The sequence below is a fragment of the Acanthochromis polyacanthus genome, chromosome 20 (assembly GCF_021347895.1).
Source record: "Acanthochromis polyacanthus isolate Apoly-LR-REF ecotype Palm Island chromosome 20, KAUST_Apoly_ChrSc, whole genome shotgun sequence".
Classification (NCBI taxonomy): domain Eukaryota; kingdom Metazoa; phylum Chordata; class Actinopteri; family Pomacentridae; genus Acanthochromis; species Acanthochromis polyacanthus.
This window is the reverse complement of record NC_067132.1, coordinates 23,307,579-23,326,900: the sequence shown is the minus strand read 5'-3', so window position 1 is coordinate 23,326,900 and position 19,322 is coordinate 23,307,579. Positions and strand designations below refer to the sequence as shown.

Sequence of the window (19,322 nt, the reverse complement as noted above, 5' to 3'; positions counted from 1 at the left end):
TTCACACTGCCTCCTCCTCCTCCTCCTCCTCCTCCTCCTCGCTGACTGCATCCCCTCGTCCTCCCTCACCCAGCAGACGTCTCCATGTGAGGGTGGTCGGCTCGGGAGAATAGCAGCAGCAGCAGCAGAGTGAAAGAGGCTCTTTCTGAGGCCTCCACCTGCTTCCTCCTGGTGAGGTCAGCCAACAATAAAAAGCCTATGCGCGGTTCTGAAGAACATCTCGCTCGTTCCTGCATAGCAGAGGGTGATTTTCATGACTCGGCAGCTAAAACCAGCAATCTGAAAAGCATTTGTGATATCTTAAAAGCATGCTGAAAAGTAGGAGAGTGAGCATCTGATGATGGCCATAATTATGGAGGTCATGTAGACCGGGCGCCCTGTGACCACATGGCAGGAATATGCTGTTTTGATTGCAGGGGTGAAAAGAAACGCCTTTCCCACTGCCTCTTTATGTCAAATCAGCTCATTCACTAACGAATTAGCCTGCCATGTTACAGAGAAAGTCTCCAGTAATATGTATCGCTACATTAAGGCCAGATTTGAACCTTTTTTTGGACTATTATTAAGCAGTGTAGAGATTAAATTGGCTTTTTGAACCAGAATAATGCTTAATTTAACTCAATTTTGCAGATATTTCACAGCAGGAATTCTAAAACCCAATTGAAAGTAAGAAAAATCCAGAAAACATGGTAACTAAGACATCAGAATTTCACAACATGCAGGGTCTACAAACCAATTAGTGACATTTAAGGTGCTCCGTCCTTGTTTTTTATACAGTCTGAGCCTTATGTGAGCACATGGATAAAAGTGTGAGTTTTCACGGAAAACATGAAATTGTCTGGGTGACCCCAAACTTAGTATTCTAGTAGATCCCAGAAAACATTTTGAACCTGTAAATGTGCATATTATGACATCTTTAATCCCTGTGTCTGCATATCCTGTTTATCACTGATTCCTAGTTAATACTCCATTATTACAAAGTGAAAATTCCAGTCGCTGCTGCTCTAGCTTCAGAAAAGACGATTAAATTCAGTGTATTTCAAAAAGGCGTACCGACAACATTTTTAAAACACTTCTGTGTGAAGCTTTTCAAAGTTGTGTAGCTTTAGGAGGCTCAGTTTAACACATCAATATGTAAATTCTTGCAGCAAAGCACAAAACACTCCACATCACATCAAGCTCCTATAGAAGGAACTGGCCACACGAACATGGTGTCGTGAAGGTGGGAATAAAAAAAGACACTTTAGATGTCGTGGCATTTACAAACTTTGGCAAGCGCTTCTTTATTTACATCCAGGCTGTCTCGCAGTGTCACAGCTGTTTTCCCTTTTTCTGTAGAATCACCCAACAAGTTTTGCTCTTTACAGACACACAGTATTATGCATGCTGTAATCTTCCTGTCGGTGACCCTCTGACAACAGTGTAAACAGAGAGAAAGAGCAGCTCCCACTCTTCAGAAACACATGCAGGGTTCGGGACAAACATGTCAACAGTACGCCAGGGTTTAGTAACAGAAGACAGTAGTTTGTTAACACTTTGTCAGGTTGTTCTGATGTCGTGCAGCTCAAAGCCGACGAGCTGCAGCTTCTAGTTTCCTCCACAAGAGGGTGCTAGTGAATCGGTGACGACAATCTGAATGCCCTGGCCATACAAAGAAAAACCACTCCGAGGTCAGACACAGGACCGAGATACTACCTATGACTACTGTTTCTCCTCTACAGAGTGCAGTTAATATAACTTCGTCCTAGTAACAAAACAACGGTTCAGAAAAATCACACCTACAGTTAGTTGCTGGTAGGGCATGTCATTTTTGGCAAAAAAGTTTCCAGAAGGCATTTCGACAAGTGCAACGAGTCCCGCCACACAGACTGCTATGCCAGCATTGTATATTTACACAGACTGTCCCATCGGATGTGTTGATTAATGTCCATTGAGCATGCATAGGTCATCGTGAAAACGTCCAATCACTTTTCGTGTATGCTGGAATAATAAAGAGGGTCTCACCCGCGACAAAGAGAGTCCCGACAAATGAGTTACAGCACAGTGCAAAGAAACCCCCGAGAAGGTTCCATCTAGAAACTGCAGAGAATAAAGTCCTCCATCTGACATAACAACATATACATACAAGTCAAGTGTCATTTAAAAAAAAGGTGTAAAATGAGACTGGTGCAGATTATATCATGTGTTACAGCTACTGAGACTGAAAGGGAGGGAGGTCTCTCTTTGTTGCAGCTTCCAGCTCCCACGATGGACATGGGATGGACCTAAAATAAACCACCCCAACCCAAGATAGTACACAGAGGAACACTAGCATTCCTGCCCTACTAATTCAAAACTCATGGAGCTCCCATACTGCACTCCCTCCCCGAATCCCCCCAAAACAAACACACACAGATAGTCTGTCGTATACTGTACAGTTGGCCCTCATAAGGGGAAAAAAACACATATTTACATTCACATCTCTAGAAAAAGAAAAAAAACTTCATTTTTCTTTTTTGTGTAACATAAAAAAACGCAGAAATGGACAAAAACCCCGCAGACTTGGGCTTAATCCTTCATTAGAATAACTGAGGGGTTAAGAAAAGCATCTCAAAAGGGCATTTTTGCAATTTCAACCCAGGTCTGGATTTTCACCCACTTCTGCTTCAGTGATCATGTTCTCTTCTTCTTTGTTGCAACCTTTGGTAACACCTTCAGGACATAAAACTGGCAAAAAGACGACACGAGAAAGAGGCAGTGAGTGACTCTGACAGAAGAAAATCAGTGGGCAAGGCCCGACACGGTTGTTTTGCGACGATTAATGAAAGAAAAGCTGTTTTTGTGATGATCGATACTTGTTTTCTCCTTCATTAAAACACTATGAACAGACACCGAGCTGATAATACTTCAAGTCCCGGTAACTAATACTGTTATTTTTTTTCTTCTGGTGAATGAAACACACCGGAGGTTGAATGGAGTCCACAGACATCCTCCCAATGTGTCGCAGTGTAATCTCGACGTTGCTGGTGTAATTAATCAACCTTTCAGAAACTCTCTCCTAATGAGAACAAATGAAAAAACGCACACAGCCACACTTAGAATCACACCCCCAACCCCGTACCCCGATAATAAAAAATAATTTTAACAAAACCTTATTTGGAGAACAGAAAATGTGAAGACTCATCCAGAGCGCCACAAGAAACGACATTTCTGTCTGCTTTGAGATGAGAGTCCGAAAACACAGCGGTGTGTTTGAGAGTGTGTGAGAGCAGCTAAATGAGAGTTTGATTGAGTTTTCTGGTGATGTATTTACAAAACGGAAAGAAGAATTGACCTCTGAGGGCTGAAAACATGATTTTAACGTCTCCACAGACACGAACAGACGCATATGTGCATTGAAACCTCCACCTTTGCTGCTAGCTGCTAGCTTTAGCCGCTAGTTAATAGAGTAGTGTGAAAAAAGTACATCTCATGGAAAATGTTGGCTTTTTTGACCCAATTAATACAGCGTCTATAGTTAAACGTGGATATACTTGAACAAAATTGCAAAGAAAATCACCCAAATTATTGTAATTAATACTTCTCTATGGTAAAAGTATTTACACCCGTGACACCAGAAGCTAGTTTCACCTGCTTTAGCAGAAATAACTTCTTGTTTTGCTCAACTGTCCGCCATTTTGGTGCAAAATCCCTTCAGTTTCTTGCCTGTTTTAAACCGCTCCAGAGCATTTCAATGGGATTTAAATGTGAGATTAAATTTGGCTGCTTCATTTCTTCTTTTTAAGACATGTATTGGTGGGTCTGTTATCGTGTGCTGAGGATCATTATACTGTCGAAAGCTTCATACAGGCTTCATATTGATAAACTATAACATTTCCATGAGGTTCTTCTCCTGGAAATCTGTCTTTGGTCTGCACCAAACGTATTCAAACAGCTCTATGTTTGATTCATCTGTCCGGTGCACGTTTCTCCCAAAAAGCCTGATCTTTGCCTCTATGTTCACTGTTGAAAACTATTTTTGCTCTAATGTTCCTCTTGGATAGAAAAAGCTTTTTTTTCATGGCCTGCCTCCCCTGCAGGTCAAATTTGTGTAATCTCTGATTGTGGACGCATCACTTTGACACCAACAGCTGCAGATTTACCTGCAGATCCTGTGATGAAACTTTGGGTTTCTGTTCTGAGGATGGTTTCTCCAGAGGTGGCGAGTCCACGACAAACTGGCAGTCTTCTGAAAACTACGCCACCTGTCGGTGATTTGTCTTATAGCGGAACGGCTAATTTAAAATAATTTAGAGACATACCATACAACCCATTTTCTGCAAGCCTTATAGAGAGCTGTTTAGATCTTAACACCTCAATAACTAAGAGAATAGCAGAATGGAATCTAATGAATCTAATCTAATTTGATGGATCTGATGTTGTGTCCTCAGTTTTTCCATTGTTCTTTAACTATTCAGATGAGGAGAATTATTACAAAATCTCAGTTTTATGTGCCATTTGTTTGAGTGCATCACCTTTATCTGTGGGCGCTGTTTCAAAGAAGTATCTCAAAAACATCTTCTTGTACTTGCTTTTTTCACACTGCTGTATTTTCCGAGGTATAAGGTTTCACCAGACTTCAGCGATGGCCTCACACACATCCAAACACACACACGGCTCTGAAATCGGATGCAGATGTTCAGGAGGGCCTTTGCTTTAGGTGTTGCGGACTGCTAAGGCCTGTTCCAGCTCCTGTCTTCTCTGCTGGATCTGTGACGAGGAGAGGAGAGGGAAAACATGTATATTATCACGTGAACATGTAGAGGCAGAGACGCAGGAAGTTGGGCTCGATTTGTTACCTTGCAGTAGAAATAGCGGCTGACGGCCTCCTGGGACCAGGGTTCATGGTAGAACGCTGCCCTCCTCTCCTCTTCAGGGTTCCCCACTACGTCTGTCATTAACTACCAGGGAGGAAACACAATCATTAACAAAGGCTATATAATAATAACACAATCTGCACACTATCTGTCTATCTATCTATCTATCTATCTATCTATCTATCTATCTATCTATCTATCTATCAATAGTCAATCTATAGTCTATATATCTAGAGTCTATCTATCTAGAGTCTATCTACAGTCTATCTATCTATCTATCTATCTATCTATCTATCTATCTATCTATCTATCTATCTATCTATCTTATTTAAAAATTTGACATAAAAAAAAATCAGTTCCTGGGCTGCTGGTGGCGTCGTGGTTAGCACTTTTGCCTTGCAGCAAGAAGATCCCTGGTTCACGTCCTGGCTTTCTTGGGATCTTTCTGCATGGAGTTTGCATGTTCTCTCTGTGCATGTGTGTGTTTTCTCCAGGTACTCCGGCTTCCTCCCACAGTCCAACAATATGCTGAGGTTAAATGCTTATTCTAAATTGCCCGTAGATGTGAGTGTGATTGTTTGTCTGTATATGTAGCCCTGTGACAGACTGGTGACCTGTCCAGGGTGTCTCCTGCCTTCACCCTTCAGTCAGCTGGGTCAGACTCCAACCCCTCCGCGACCCTGATGAGGATTGAGCGGTGTATAGAGAATGGATGGAAATCATGTCCTCTAACCCTATTCTGTAAAAATCCCTAAAATTCTGCAATCAAGCACAACCCTGAAGCCATAACTGACTAAATATTTCCAACAGTCATGTGAGAAAAACTGAAGGACTTCTTTCAGGAATTCAGAAAAACATACCTGCAGAAAATGTCACATTTCTTTGCTTAATAGATAAATTATAGTTAGTAATTTGTAGCAAGTAAAGGTAATATTTTCATACTGTAGCCTCTAGGGGGTGCTAGCTGGGCTTGTGGCTTTGCTATTTTCTTTTTTAATATGTTGCTAAGCAGTGATTACAATAAATAACCGATGAACTCATGAACAAACAGTGTGTTTTGTTTAGTTACTTCATGCTGCAGCCAGACGTGTGATAAAAACGTCATCATCTGCTTCATTTGTTTACATTCATGACTGATCCTTCTGCCTTTTATTTTCCACTCCGTCCAACAGGCACAGGATGTTCCGTATGTCACATAATGTAAAGGAAAAGATGCTTCATGTGGACTTTCAGCTGTCGGAGGAATGTGAGTATAAATAGTCGTATCGAACCTTGAGGTCTCGGCTCTGGGATTTGAGCCAGTCCTGGATGTAGCCCTTGGGATCTCTGGAGAAGCTGAGCATGAAGTCCCTCTGGATCTTCAGCTGGTTGATGGATTCGATGGTCTCATGGATCTGCAAAGTGCCGTAATGAAATGTAACAGTTCAAAAAAAAAAAAAAAAAAAATCAATGAAGTTAAATCAGTCCAATCATCTCTGTGTTTTTACCAACAGTGAATACACAGAATCTGTGGAAAACAGAGACTTTATGTCACAGTAGGAGGAAACCAGTGCAGCGAAAGTGACTTAATAGATTAAAGAATGAAGAGATGACACTAACTGCAAGGACTGTAATCTGTAAATAACAGTATGATTGACAAGTTAACAGCAATAAACAATATTTGCGGTAAAACAGGCAACTCTACAATATGCAGTTTATTACACGGAAAATGTAAAATGCCTCTTAAATGGTGAAATATTGTCTAAACTAAGGTATAAATCATAACTCTGTATTTATGTCCTGCGCCTTTAAAAAACACAGTTCTCTATTAAAAAGGTGGTAGAAGTTATTGAGGGGTGTTGGATTTTAATTTGAAAGGTTTTTATTATTTTTGCCAGCTGCAAAACCTGGTATTTTATCATCCTTGTGAGCATGAGTAGCAAAATATGGTCCAGAGTGCAAGATGCAGTCATGAACCTTACAGGTGTGTAGTGGAGATCAAAATGAAGGTCTCTTGTTTCTTTCTTCTTTTTTTTTAAAGAAAAGATTATTTCTGGGAGCATTTTTAGCCTTTATTTGTTAGTTATAGGGGAGAGAATCAGGTGAAGCAGGTGAATGACAGGCAGAAAATCCAGCTGGGAGTCAAATCACAGATTCACAGTCTAGATCAGGGGTGTCAAACTCATTTTAGTTCAGCGCCCACATTCAGCCCAATTTGATCTCAAGTGGGCCGTACCAGTAAAATCACAGCATATCTTATGGAAGTGAAGGTCACATTAAGCGATTTATTGAACTACTAAGAATTTTACTGCGACTCAGTCATGTATTGTTGGCCTTTCTGTCCCTACTAGTTCTCAGAATGTAAAGAATGTATTAACTGTTGTCTACGTGACAATAAAATGTCTTGAATTTAAGTCGGCGAACACCTCTAAATATGTAAACGCAAATTATATTTACATAGAAGTAGATGATTCGATTCTTGTCTCGCATCATTAACACTGTGCTGGTGAGCTTCTAAATTTGTGTCACGCATGCTAACGTGAAATGGCCAAAATGTTGACCTGCTGGTGAAAAAGGAAACTATGAAAAAAGCACTTGTCAGTGTTTGTATTTAGCATCGCAACAGAATGCATTTTTGCACGGCTCTTTTGTCCGCCCTTCCTTCCTGCTCAGCCTCTGCAACAATGTCAGTTAAAAAGTCCAAACATAAATCTCGATCAAACATTAACGGCTCCCACGTTTAGCACAGTCAGGTGTGAAATCCACCCCGAGCAAACTACCACAATAAAACTGCTCCTTTATTGAATAACACACAGTAAAATTAGCAGTTTTATCGCCTCGTGTGACGCGGAACGAGACGAGTTTTCATACAGCCGGACGGAACGGATTCAGAGAGCTGCTCGGCGATGACGCTGATCTCACCTTGTTGTCGAGCGAAGCGATTTCCTGCTGGTTGGCCGTGGAGAGGAGGAAGCTGCTCATCTGGCTCTTCAGAGGGTCTTCAACCTCCACGTCGATGTCGTAGCAGGCCGTCTTCTTCTGGTCGTTGGGGTCCACGCTGGAAAAGAAAGTAACAGAGAAGAAGTAAATCAAAAGCAGCAGAAAACACAACTTTAAAAAGTCGACGTGTGCAGAAGCAGCCAGAGATATTCTTATAACAATCTATTTCATGTTGTTTACATCTTAACTGCTGCTTTTTACTACTTTTATTGTAGGCCTTTATTGTAAAGCACTTAGTAAGTTTAGTGCTATACAAAAAGTTAATTATTATCATAGAGAGGGAGCTTTAGATAAATCGTCAAAAGAAATACTGCATAAAAGACCACTGAATGTGTCCCTGAATAGATGCTCGTTTTTCTTGTTTGGTTTCTTTTGTGTCCTGAATAATAACAGTCCCTAGTAATAGTATGTTACAAACCTTCAGAAAACATGCTCATGAGTGACCCAGTATGTGGTGCTGTTTATGCTTTAAAATATTCTGTATTATGTTTATTAACACAGTACATCATTTTTCTATTATGAAAAAAGCTTGAAGAAACAGAGAGTGAACAAAATTCCACTTTAAAAAGCTATTCGAATCAAATATTTTATGGAAAATACTTTTTTTCCCTACAAACTCCAAGGACACACAGCATTAAAACATGAAATACAAATTTGTTTCTTATTATTTAATTTACATAAGATGATGAGTCAAGTATCCATCCATCCATCCATCCATCCATCCATCCATCCATCCATCCATCCATCCATCCATCCATCCATCCATCCATCCATCCATCCATCCATCAAGATCATTTCATTCTACATGTCTGATTTAAAAATCTGCCATAAATAAATCATTTGCTCTGACCAGATTCTGTAAAAATTAAAAAATTCTTTAATCCCAAGCATAATGTTAAAGCCATAAATGACTCATTTGCTCCCAACAGTCATGTGGGAAAAATTCAGAGACTTTTCGGCAGAACTGCAGGATGTGTTCACACAGAACAGGGTTAAAGCATAAAAACAAATTAAAAAACATAAATAGTAAAACATGCAGAGTATGCAGAGCCACTATTTTTAAAAAATATTAGTAACATGGGATGGTTTTAGTGATCATTGTTTATTCAGTATCTTTGTGTTTAACCTTTATTTTTCCTTATTTTAATTATTGTTTAAAATGTTTTTAAATATTTAGTTTTTATTTTAATTTGATTATTAATTTTGATACATGTTCAGATTTTGTTTGTACATTGTAATGTATATTCAGTATATTGTAATGTATATCGGATTAAAGCAATAAATATTTTTTTAAATATATATATAGTAGTAACATTTGTGGGCATTTGGAAAATATTGTGCATTCTGATTCTAGGTTTTCTCAATTTTTACACGAATAAAATAAATAATCAAAGAAATTCAGCTTTATTTTTTACTCTTTTTATGCTTTCTGGCATTATAAGCTGATCACACTGCACAGAAGACATTTTTGTTGCGTTCAGGATGTTATATTATACACAGAAGCAAAAATATAGAAAGGTTCAAGAGAGAAACTGTACCTGATGACATGGTTGATGACGATGGGGTCGGGGGGCAGGAGGAGGTTGGTGAGGCGCTGAGGGATCTCAGAGAACTTCAGTCGAGGGCAGTCAAAAATCTGCAGTGATAATAATGATAAATACCATTAACCCTCGGGTTGTCCTGTGGGTCAAAATTGACCCGTTTTAAAGTTTGAAAATGTGGAAAAAATATATATTTTCACAGTGAAACTTCTGATGTCCACATTTTCAACATTTTTTGGTAAATCTTGGTGGAAAAAAGAAATGTTAAAAATGTTTCGTTAGAACATTCACAAAAAAATCTACTTTTTTGTGAATGTTCTTAGAGAAAATATTAGAAGACTGATATATATTTAATCACTTTAGATATTTTTAGGATTTTTTGTAAGATTTTTACTCATTTTTTGAAAATATTTACAAGAATTTTCTTGCCAAATTTGGGGGATTTTTTTAAAATAAAACTTTTAAGGGAAACTTTGGACTATTCTTCCTGAAGGTTTTTCAAATTTTCAGAAATTTGGGGAATTTCTCTGCTGAATTTTTGGATTTTTTTCAGACAAGGAAACAGTATTTTTTTGGTGCCCCTAAACGATGACAACAGGAGGGTTTAAGAAACAACATACTGATCCAAAAACATCCCTCTGTATGATAGGACAAGCATTTTTCACATTGCTCAGGTTGCCCCAGTTAAAACCATATTTTCAGCCACTGTTTGAGCCCCACACCTGCTGGAAGTACTTGTCACAGTTGATGTACTCCTTATCATGGGAGTCCTGCAGCTTGTTGGTCTTCACGTACTGCCAGAGGGCCTGGATGATGCAGGAGCGAGTCTGAGTGTGAATGCCAAGCAGGCGAGCCAGGCGAGGGTCCAGCTTAAACTGGGGAGGCTGTAAGAGACCACATAATCGCATTACAACACTTCTTACGACCGCCCACGTCAGACTCTTTACATCAGCCGGATCACATCTCGCCGCCTTATCGCATTCCCCCCGGCTCGGAGACGGATGTCAGGTTTGAAATGGGAGTCTTAAATGCACCGTAATGCTCCTGCAGGCCGGCGGTTATCAGCCGTGCGAGGCCTGCAGGTTGTCACTTCTACAGCTGATCTCGTGGCGTGGATCAGTCACACAGTTGTAGTCTATTTCTGGACGGTGTTAGGAGGCGCGGCGCCCTCACCTGGTAGTCCAGCATCAGCAGCAGAGTGCAGCGAACGCTCACGTCTCCAGGCCGCTTCACCTGGAAGCCGTCCGTCTCCTGGGTGGTGGGCGTACGGTGCCACTGAAAGCACAAAACACACAGCAAGTATTAACAACACAACCACCGGCAGCTGGTTTGTCACAACAAGAAGTCGCTTTGTTAGTTTCACACTTCATTATCTGTTTGTTTCACACGTTTTTAATCAGAATCTGTAATTAATTCCTGCTTTAAAGGCTCTGAAAACTTTTCCCGGCTTCTTATTTGATCCTAAACTAACAGAAAAACAGGAAGATTTCATTTTTTTCCTGCGTCATGATGGTTTGAAAGGGTGAAGACACATATTCATGCACCAATTACTGTTTAGCAACATTAGAATCAAAATGTGATCACACTTTTTGCTGCCAGATTGTCAAATTTGGTCATGTAGCTGCGCTGGTAAGAGGAAGAAAGTGTTGATTTTCATCCAAACTAAAATCTCTCCACAACTTTTGGGTGGATTGGCATGAAATTTATGACAAACATTCATGGACAGATTCAAATTTTTCTCTGATATCTGTGGTACTGAGTGAACAACTACTAGACGGATTACATTTATGTTGCGTTGAGAATAAATAATTATTGGTCTTTATCCCGTCAAAATTGAGCTTTATCCAACAACATGTACAACAGTATTTTTAAATCATATTGTATTTTTTTAAATCTTATTTTATTTATTTTTTGTTATTTTATTTTTTTATCTTATTTTATTCATTTTTTTATCTTACTTAATATTTTAAAAAATTATTTTACTATTTTTTTTACCTTATTTTATTTATTTATTTTTATCTTCTTTTCTATTTTTTACATTTTATTTTACTATTTTTTAAAATCTGATTTAGTTAGTTTTATTTTTTATTTTATTTTATTAGATTTTTATTACTTCATTTTTATCTTTTTTCATTTTATCTGTTATTTCAGTTGTGTGAAGGGAGTTTGCAAAATGAGAATTTCATCACTCAGAGGAACCACTGAGTTTCTGCCGTGTGTATGACAATAAAGTTCTTGAATCTTGAATGTCATTATTGTTCAAGATTCTTGAATCCTGAACAATAATGGCATTTCTACCAGCTTCAGATAGAGAAACTGCTAACACAATAAACACAAAGTGCAGCTAGAGGCATTATAAGGAAGAAACTTACCACTTCAAGAACCCTGAATAACTTCTATGGGTGAATTCTACAATGCTAAAAAGTCTATTTTCTGCTTTAAAACCGGTGAACCGGGAAACATCCAGATGTTTTTTTGGTGCACTGACTCAAGTGTGGTGCCACTGAACTGTGCATATGGTACCAGAGGTTTAACTCGTTAGGCTTTTTAAACCTTATTCTGAAGCAAAGTCACCAAACTTTTAATTATAGATGTGACTGGTGGTTGTGTACTGCTGGTTTTATAACCTAGTGAACACTGAAGCTGCAGTTAAGGCTGCCTAGTCATTCATTTAAATAGGAGCTTATTCTTGTTATATTGGAGGGCTGAAACTTGCCAATAAAAACTTTGGTAGAACCAAAATCTCCTGATGTGATCGTAGAATGCTGGTCATGCTGTGACTTTAACTCGTGTCGTCCTGCGGGTCAAAATTGACTCATTTTAAAGTTTGAAAATGTGGGAAAAAATATATTTTCACAGTGACACTTCTGATGTCCACATTTTCAGCATTTTTGGGAAATCTTTAAACATTTTCTGGTGGAAAAAAAGAAATGATAATAATGTTTCATTAAGAAAATTCACACAAAAATCAACCAAAATACAGCGAAATTTGGTGGATTTTGGTTGATTTCTGTGTGAATGTTCTTTAAGAAAATATTGAAAGTTTTACTGATGCATATGTAATCAGTTTAGATATTTTTAGGATTTTTTTGGAAGATTTTTACTCATTTTTGAAAATATTTACAAGAATTTTCTTGCCACATTTGGGGGATTGTTTTAATTTTAAAATTAAACTTTTAAGGGAAATTTTGAAGGAATTATTGGAAGTTTCTTCCTGAAGGTTTTGCAAATTTTCAGAAATTTGTGGACTTTTGTTTACAGAGTTTTTGGATTTTTTTCAGACAAGGAAACAATGTTTTTTGGTGCTTGTAAATGAGGACAACAGGAGGGCTAACTGTCATTAACAGGGATTTTTTTTAAAGACAGAATGTGAGCAGATGAAGAATCTGCACAATGCGTCTTGACCGAGAGCGCTAAGTTAGGTAAAATGTCTGCCAACTAGCCATGCATTGTGCTGAGAAACCAAGATAGCTAAAGGTTAACTGTGAGGCTGGATTTTATCAAGCAGCAGGAACACACAATCAGCGCAGACTGAGAGTGAAGTAACAGAAAAACTGAACTGGTCAGACACAACTATTTCCAAAAGATTCTGTGCTTTGATCTTTCTGTTTACATATTTGTGCCTCACATTTCAGCGTCCAACCACAGATGTTATTTACATCTCCATTTTACCTTAACTACTCGGAAAGTGAAAAGAAAAGCACTTTAAACCGCTATCTGCAGCACAGTGAATCGGAAAGCTGTACAGAGTAACATTTTCCTGCAACCAATGCCTGACTCAGAACGGATTAAGCACTGATTGTACCTCAAGGTAGAAACAAAATTCTTTTGATGGAAAATCATTCAAAGAGAAGCATCTGAGTGCCTGGCTAAAATACCTTCTTAAAAGGAGGAACCTTGAGAAGTCATAATTTTCACTCTGAAACTCCTGAAGTGGGTTTTTCAGCACAGTACATTTTTGCAGAGATACAAAGTGAAGGGCAGCGAAGGGTTGCTTTTAATAAGGAAGCAGTTATTTTCTCTCACGTCTGCATGTTTAAACAACCTTGTGCGTTGGAAATGTAAAAAAAAAAAAAGAAAAGAAAAAGCTCCATTCTACTGTTACAGAAAATCGATTTATTAAGGCAGAGAGAGGGAAGTCCACGCTCTCAATTTGTACTGTTTTGCATTTATCCGATGGAGACATGAATAGGAGCAGGTTAACTGGGGTCATTTAACCAGACAGAACATAAAAAAATTCAAACATTTTTGGTAAACATATCTCCTTCGCTTGATACAGAGGTCGTTACCGGCCCTGACTGCAGGGCTGAAGAGTCCGACTGACTGGTTTATGGGGCCTAAAAAGCTCTGTGTAACTAATGGACAAAGCACTGACCTACCAAGTGACCAACAGCACTTTGCTCAGCTCTGAACGTCCAAATGAGACGAGATGCATCAAAGATATCGTGCAGCTTGTTAAAGAAATTGTTTGACAGTTTGGAAAATGCACTTATTAGAAGACATCCAGTCATATCTATTAAAAATGAAGCTAACGTAGCTTAGCATAAAGGCTGGAAACAAACTCAGTGAGCAAATCTGGCTCTGTCCAAAGACAAAATCAAATCGGATTTGTTGCTGGAAAGATGTAAATATTACTGGAAAACATGTTTACAAGTAGTTTGCCAACACGGTTTATGAACATTGTAGGCTTCTAGCAGACCTTTGGGACATTTGCAGAAAGGTCATATTTTGCTAATTTCAGTTTTGTGTTAAACTTGCGATGAGCTTTAAGCTAATTTTGTGTCAAATTCATGCTAAACAGTTGATTAATGCTATTTCTGCAGCAGATTTGCAAAGATGTTTGCAGGAAATTCATATTTTTATTGGTTCTAGCAAATATTTCTCTGAGGTTTAGTTTAGTTTCTGGCCACATGGGATGACAACACATTTCTAGTTTACAAAATATGTGTTTTCCAGTAGTTCATATTGGTAATTCCACTTTAAATCACCAATGTTTTTTGAACAATTTCTGCTTGAAATGAACAGAAAATATTGATGTTTATGTAGATAATTGTAAAATTATAGCATATCAGACTCTTTTTTTTTTAATTGCACATCAAACTAATTTCAAAATGTGTTTTTTGCACACTGAGGCGAAGTTTGACTCAAATTATCTCGGATAATAAAATAAATAAATCCTGAATTTTTCACTGTTATTTCTCATTGTGCAATTTCGTAAATCAAAACCAAAAAAGTAGATCAAACAAACTCTAATTATGGGTGAACTGAAATACAAAAAAAGCCTAATCTTTGAGCTCACATTACCAACTGAAATACCAAGCAGAAGTACATTTGTAATATTTTCTATTGTATTCTTGCACTTTTCCTTTTCTCTTCACTATCCCCTCTTGTTGTTGTTTTTTTCTCCTTTTCTCGTTTATTTCTTCCTGCCTTTCCCCTGTCAGGTCCGGCAAATGTATGTATATTTAACTAATCAACAAGTATTCAATCTAAATAAATTACTGTATAGTATCAAGGGGAGTCTTATACTTACGAACTCCCCTTGGAAAAGCAAACTTGTATGGCACAATGTAGCAGCCAGATCCTCATTCTGCCTGCTCTGTTGCCGGACAGGACACAAAAAAGAAAAAAAAAAAAAAAAGAAATACAAAAAAAGCCTAATCTTTGAGCTCACATTACCAACTGAAATACCAAGCAGAAGTACATTTGTAATATTTTCTAATCCGTATGTAGTTGCAGGTCACAATAACACAAAACAAAACATATATTTTGTTCTACTTTCATAACTGATTGAGCAGTTGTGTGAAAAACCAAAGTACTGGTAGACAGTTTAATCCAAAATGTTTTTAAAGATATAACCCATAATAAAAAAACCTGTATGAACTATTCACTCAAAACATCTGTCCCACTGCTATAGCTTATCTTGATATGGAGCTGCTTCTCTTCTCCTGGGCTTTCTCATGCTAATTTAAATGTTTCCTCAGCCTTTGTGCATCTTACTAAGTGGTCAAAGTCAGACAGGACAGAACAAATCCAGTTTTCTTATTCCAGACTGACATACTGCCAGATGCTGCTCCTTTAATCTTTACAAAAACTCATGTGAAAAAAACAATAAGCTGTGGTTTTATGGGGGGTTGTGTGGTGAAATATTTCTTGACTTCCTGGAGTTTCCGCCGGCTGCCTCACAGTGACAAATTCACTAAAGGACACACACGAGAGTTATATCAATTTTCTCCTTAAATTCTTGGCAAGACGGCGAATAAGCCGCTTTAACCGTAATACTGGGTATCTGGACAGTTATTGTTGCTGCGTTCTTTTGTTGTAGCTCTTGAAAACAAAGCAGCATCCTGTTTCACAGCGGGCGTTTTCACTTGTCATCGCAGGAAAAGCTCAGGCGTAAATAAAAACATCTTAAGTGTCACAGAAAGCTATTTCAGTGAGCCGGCATGTGGAATATCAGGACCTCCCCTAAGTGGAGAGCAACTGTCGCTAATGTTATTAAATACACCTGCGCTTTTTCTGCAGAACTCCTGCAGTGGGAAAGGTCTGTCGGGGCAGAGAGCGCAGTTTCAGCTGAAATAAATTCTTCACAGCAGATATTTTGAGTCGCCGTCGCAGGAAAAGAACAGGTGAAGCTAATTTTGTGAACTTATGCTGCGTGATTAGACCTTTCTGCGGAGGTGTGCTCAAACATATTTGCTTCTGGTTTGCTGTTGTTGTCATTTTCTAACCACAAGCGGCAGAGGAGTAGAGACACTGTTTGGCTGCAGAAGGGGCAAGGACGGACACAGAGGTTAATAATGCTAAAAAAAAAAAAGTTTGAAAAGAAGCTTGTTTATTTTCCTTTTAATTGCAGTTGGAAGCCTGCCAGCAAAGCTTGCTCCCGCTGTTTAACCCTCCTGTTGTCCTCATTTACGGGCACCAAAAATACTGTTTCCTTGTCTGAAAAAAATCCAAAAATTCTGCAAAAAAACATTCCCCAAATTTTAAAAAAAATTGCAAAATCTTCAGGAAGAAAATTCCAATTATTCTTTAAAAATTTCCCTTAAAAAAATTATTTTAAAAACTATTCAAATTAAGCAAAAAAAAATCTGAATTGAAAAAAATGAGTAAAAATCTTTCAAAAAAATCCTAAAAATATCTAAACTGATTACATATATATCAGTAAAACTTCTAATATTTTCTTAACGAACATTCACATAAAAATCAACCAAAATCCACCAAATTTCGCTGGATTTTGGTTGATTTTTATGTCAATTTTCTTAAAGAAACATTATTAACACTTCTTTTTTTCCACCAAAAAAATGTTCAAAGATTTACCAAAAATATGGACATCAGAAGTTTCACTGTGAAAATATATTTTTTCCCACATTTTCAAACTTTAAACATGTCAATTTTGACCTGCAGGACAACACGAGGGTTAAAACTGTACCATGGATGCATCCTGACGCATCACCATCCAAATAAATTTCACCTCTCCACTGTGTGTTTGTTTACCGGCTACAGCTGTCGTCTTTAACAAAGACACTCTCTGACTCACCTTTCAGAACTTTGAGTGCTTCCTTAAAGGTGAACATCTGCGTTTTACACACAGGTTTGATTCTAAAAAGCCCTTTAAGACATGCACTCTGATCTGTTAATCTGACAGCCTCTAAATGTGTCGGTTTCGTGTCCGAATGAACGTACTTCTGTCTTTTCTGCAAAAGCCACAAGGTCAACCTCAACAGGTCGTACCCAGTATAATTTCTTTCTTTAACAAATTTGCACAGATGACGGTACTTGTGGACGTACGAGGTGATTTGAGGTCGACTTTTTCATCATTTTAGTACAATGTTGGTTCAAGAACATCAGGGAGAGCAAAAAACAGTCTGAAAATCACAAAACACCTTTCTCACTCACTTTGCTTTATAATTTCACTTCTAATGCGAATTGAAATTTTCCCAAAACTCAATACTAATAAAAAATCTAACAGGATTTTGAGAAAATGATAAAAGGAGCTGGAGTTTAGCTTGTTGCTCCCAGCTGTTTATAATAATCTTTCCTCTGAGTGTATTTAATAATTACAGCATCTGAATACAAGTGAGCTTCTTGAAAGCAAGAGAGCTGCATGCAATTATAAACACAACGGTAACGTCAATAACTCATAATTATAAATAATACCCATGATTTTTTAGGATCTAAGAGTATCAGTCAGAATCTGCTGTATTATTTGATATTTGGTCAAGTAGAAATCTGATTATCATCACATTTAATGAATTTTCAGTGTTTAGAAAATCATAAATAAACAGGGCTGTTGAGTCTTTGGACAGTTTGATAAGTTTACTCTTAGTTTCAAGTAAATAATGGTATAAAATAAATGTGCTTATCAGATTTTTGAAACAGCAATGCTGTGTCCAGTGACTGAAAGGGGCTGAAAGGAACAAAAATGTGTCACTGTTCAAACACTCAGATTAATAATGCACTGTATTAGCTACCGAGCATGTTAGCATGTCTGTTTCTTGCTCTTAAAATTATGAAATTAGATACCATTAATGACATTTGAAGGTACTGTTTGTGCATTGTTTCATCTCAAAAACTCAGATTATCAAGACAAATCTGCAAATGTTTGGTTTTGATCAGATCATGGATGTGTGGCTCTAAAATTAGCCTCTTTTTCTATGAAGAAGGCGCTGTGTTTGAGCTGACCTCCACCAGGTGGTTGTCCGGACCGTACAGGTCTTTGTCCAGCTCGATCACCAGGCTCTTAAAAAACGAAGAGAACTTCTTCTTCTGTTTCCCCGGCTACAAAAAACACACACAGAGGCGGTCAGTTAATGTCCAAAATCAGTCGCACAGGCACATTTATACACACGAAACACTCCAAAGTAGATTCACAAATGAAAAAAACACTTGTCGCCATGTCTGCGCTTGTAGCAACATTACTCATCAAAAACCCACAAGGGGCCGAGACACTAGACATTCTCAGGGTCCACTTCCTCCGAGCTCTACCAGAAGTATTTGTGGTTTGTGAGACCTAAATGCTTCTTGCTGCTGTGAAACGACGGCCTTGCCCTGGACTGCTGAGAACGTCAGGGCGTTCTGCAGCAGCGCAAGACAAATGTGAAGCCATTCTGCTTTTCATGCTGCATCTACAGTCCCTCTAAAGTCTCTTCTGAACATCAATCACCGGTTTTATATTCCGAGCCAGTCGATACTTTTCCGTCCGAAGTCGTTTGAGCACATCATTACAGAGCGTGACTGCGGGCCAGAGACGACCCAGAGCAGCTCCGAGATCAAAGAGCGGCACACTTTCATACTAAATGAGAAGATTATAAAGTCAGTTATTTTTCAGAGGACAAGCAGCCCTTTGACTCGACGCTGAATTTTTCCAGCAGGGATGACATAACGCTGCGCACAGAGGCCGTATTTTGAAAAGGTGTCTTGCTTTTAAATTGAAGATGTGACACAGTTCGAGTGTCTTTAATAAGAAAACTCACGTCATCCAGCAACTTGCCCTCCACTCGCAGCTCCCATGATGCAATGCTGCCGTCCGAGTCGTCGGCGTCGGGTCTGGCGGGGTTGAAGGTGTTGGAAATGTAAAGCCTCAGTTTACGCTTTTGCTGCTGACACAAGGGCACGGCAAACAGCGCAGATTAAAGGGATGTTCCGCAGAATTACGACTTGAAATGTAATGCCTGTGAAATTGCAATTTAACCCTCGTGTCGTCCTGCAGGTCAAAACTCACCCGTTTTAAAGTTTGAAAATGTGGGGCAAAAAATATATTTTCACAGTAAAACTTTTGGGAAATCTTTTTTGGTGGAAAAAAGAAAAAAATGTTAAAAATGTTTCTTTAGGAACATCACAAAAAAATCAACCAAAATCCAGAATGTTCTTAAAGAAAATATTGGAAGTTTTACTGATATATACAGCACCCTCCATAATTATTGGCACCCCTGGTTAAGATGTGTTAAAAGCCTTAAAATAAATT

At 38.3% G+C, this 19,322-nt stretch overlaps 1 protein-coding gene across 5 annotated transcripts in view; it reads right to left on the bottom strand.

Moving 5' to 3' along the window:
- Positions 1 to 1,253: 1,253 nt before the first annotated feature.
- The window catches only part of smarcd3b (SWI/SNF related, matrix associated, actin dependent regulator of chromatin, subfamily d, member 3b), a 61,656-nt gene continuing 43,587 nt past the window's right edge, over positions 1,254 to 19,322 (bottom strand). For 3 of the 5 annotated variants that reach the window (XM_051940484.1, XM_051940482.1, XM_051940485.1), the window contains 9 exons: positions 18,832 to 18,957; positions 18,041 to 18,136; positions 10,529 to 10,630; positions 10,078 to 10,239; positions 9,353 to 9,450; positions 7,737 to 7,872; positions 6,107 to 6,229; positions 4,818 to 4,919; positions 1,254 to 4,728 (listed from right to left, as the gene is read on the bottom strand). In XM_051940484.1, coding sequence (XP_051796444.1) covers positions 4,675 to 4,728; positions 4,818 to 4,919; positions 6,107 to 6,229; positions 7,737 to 7,872; positions 9,353 to 9,450; positions 10,078 to 10,239; positions 10,529 to 10,630; positions 18,041 to 18,136; positions 18,832 to 18,957 — 999 coding nt within the window. In that variant the 3' untranslated portion in view covers positions 1,254 to 4,674. The remainder of the gene's footprint in view (positions 4,729 to 4,817; positions 4,920 to 6,106; positions 6,230 to 7,736; positions 7,873 to 9,352; positions 9,451 to 10,077; positions 10,240 to 10,528; positions 10,631 to 18,040; positions 18,137 to 18,831; positions 18,958 to 19,322) is intronic. The other 2 variants (XM_051940483.1, XM_051940486.1) reach the window with 1 other exon arrangement.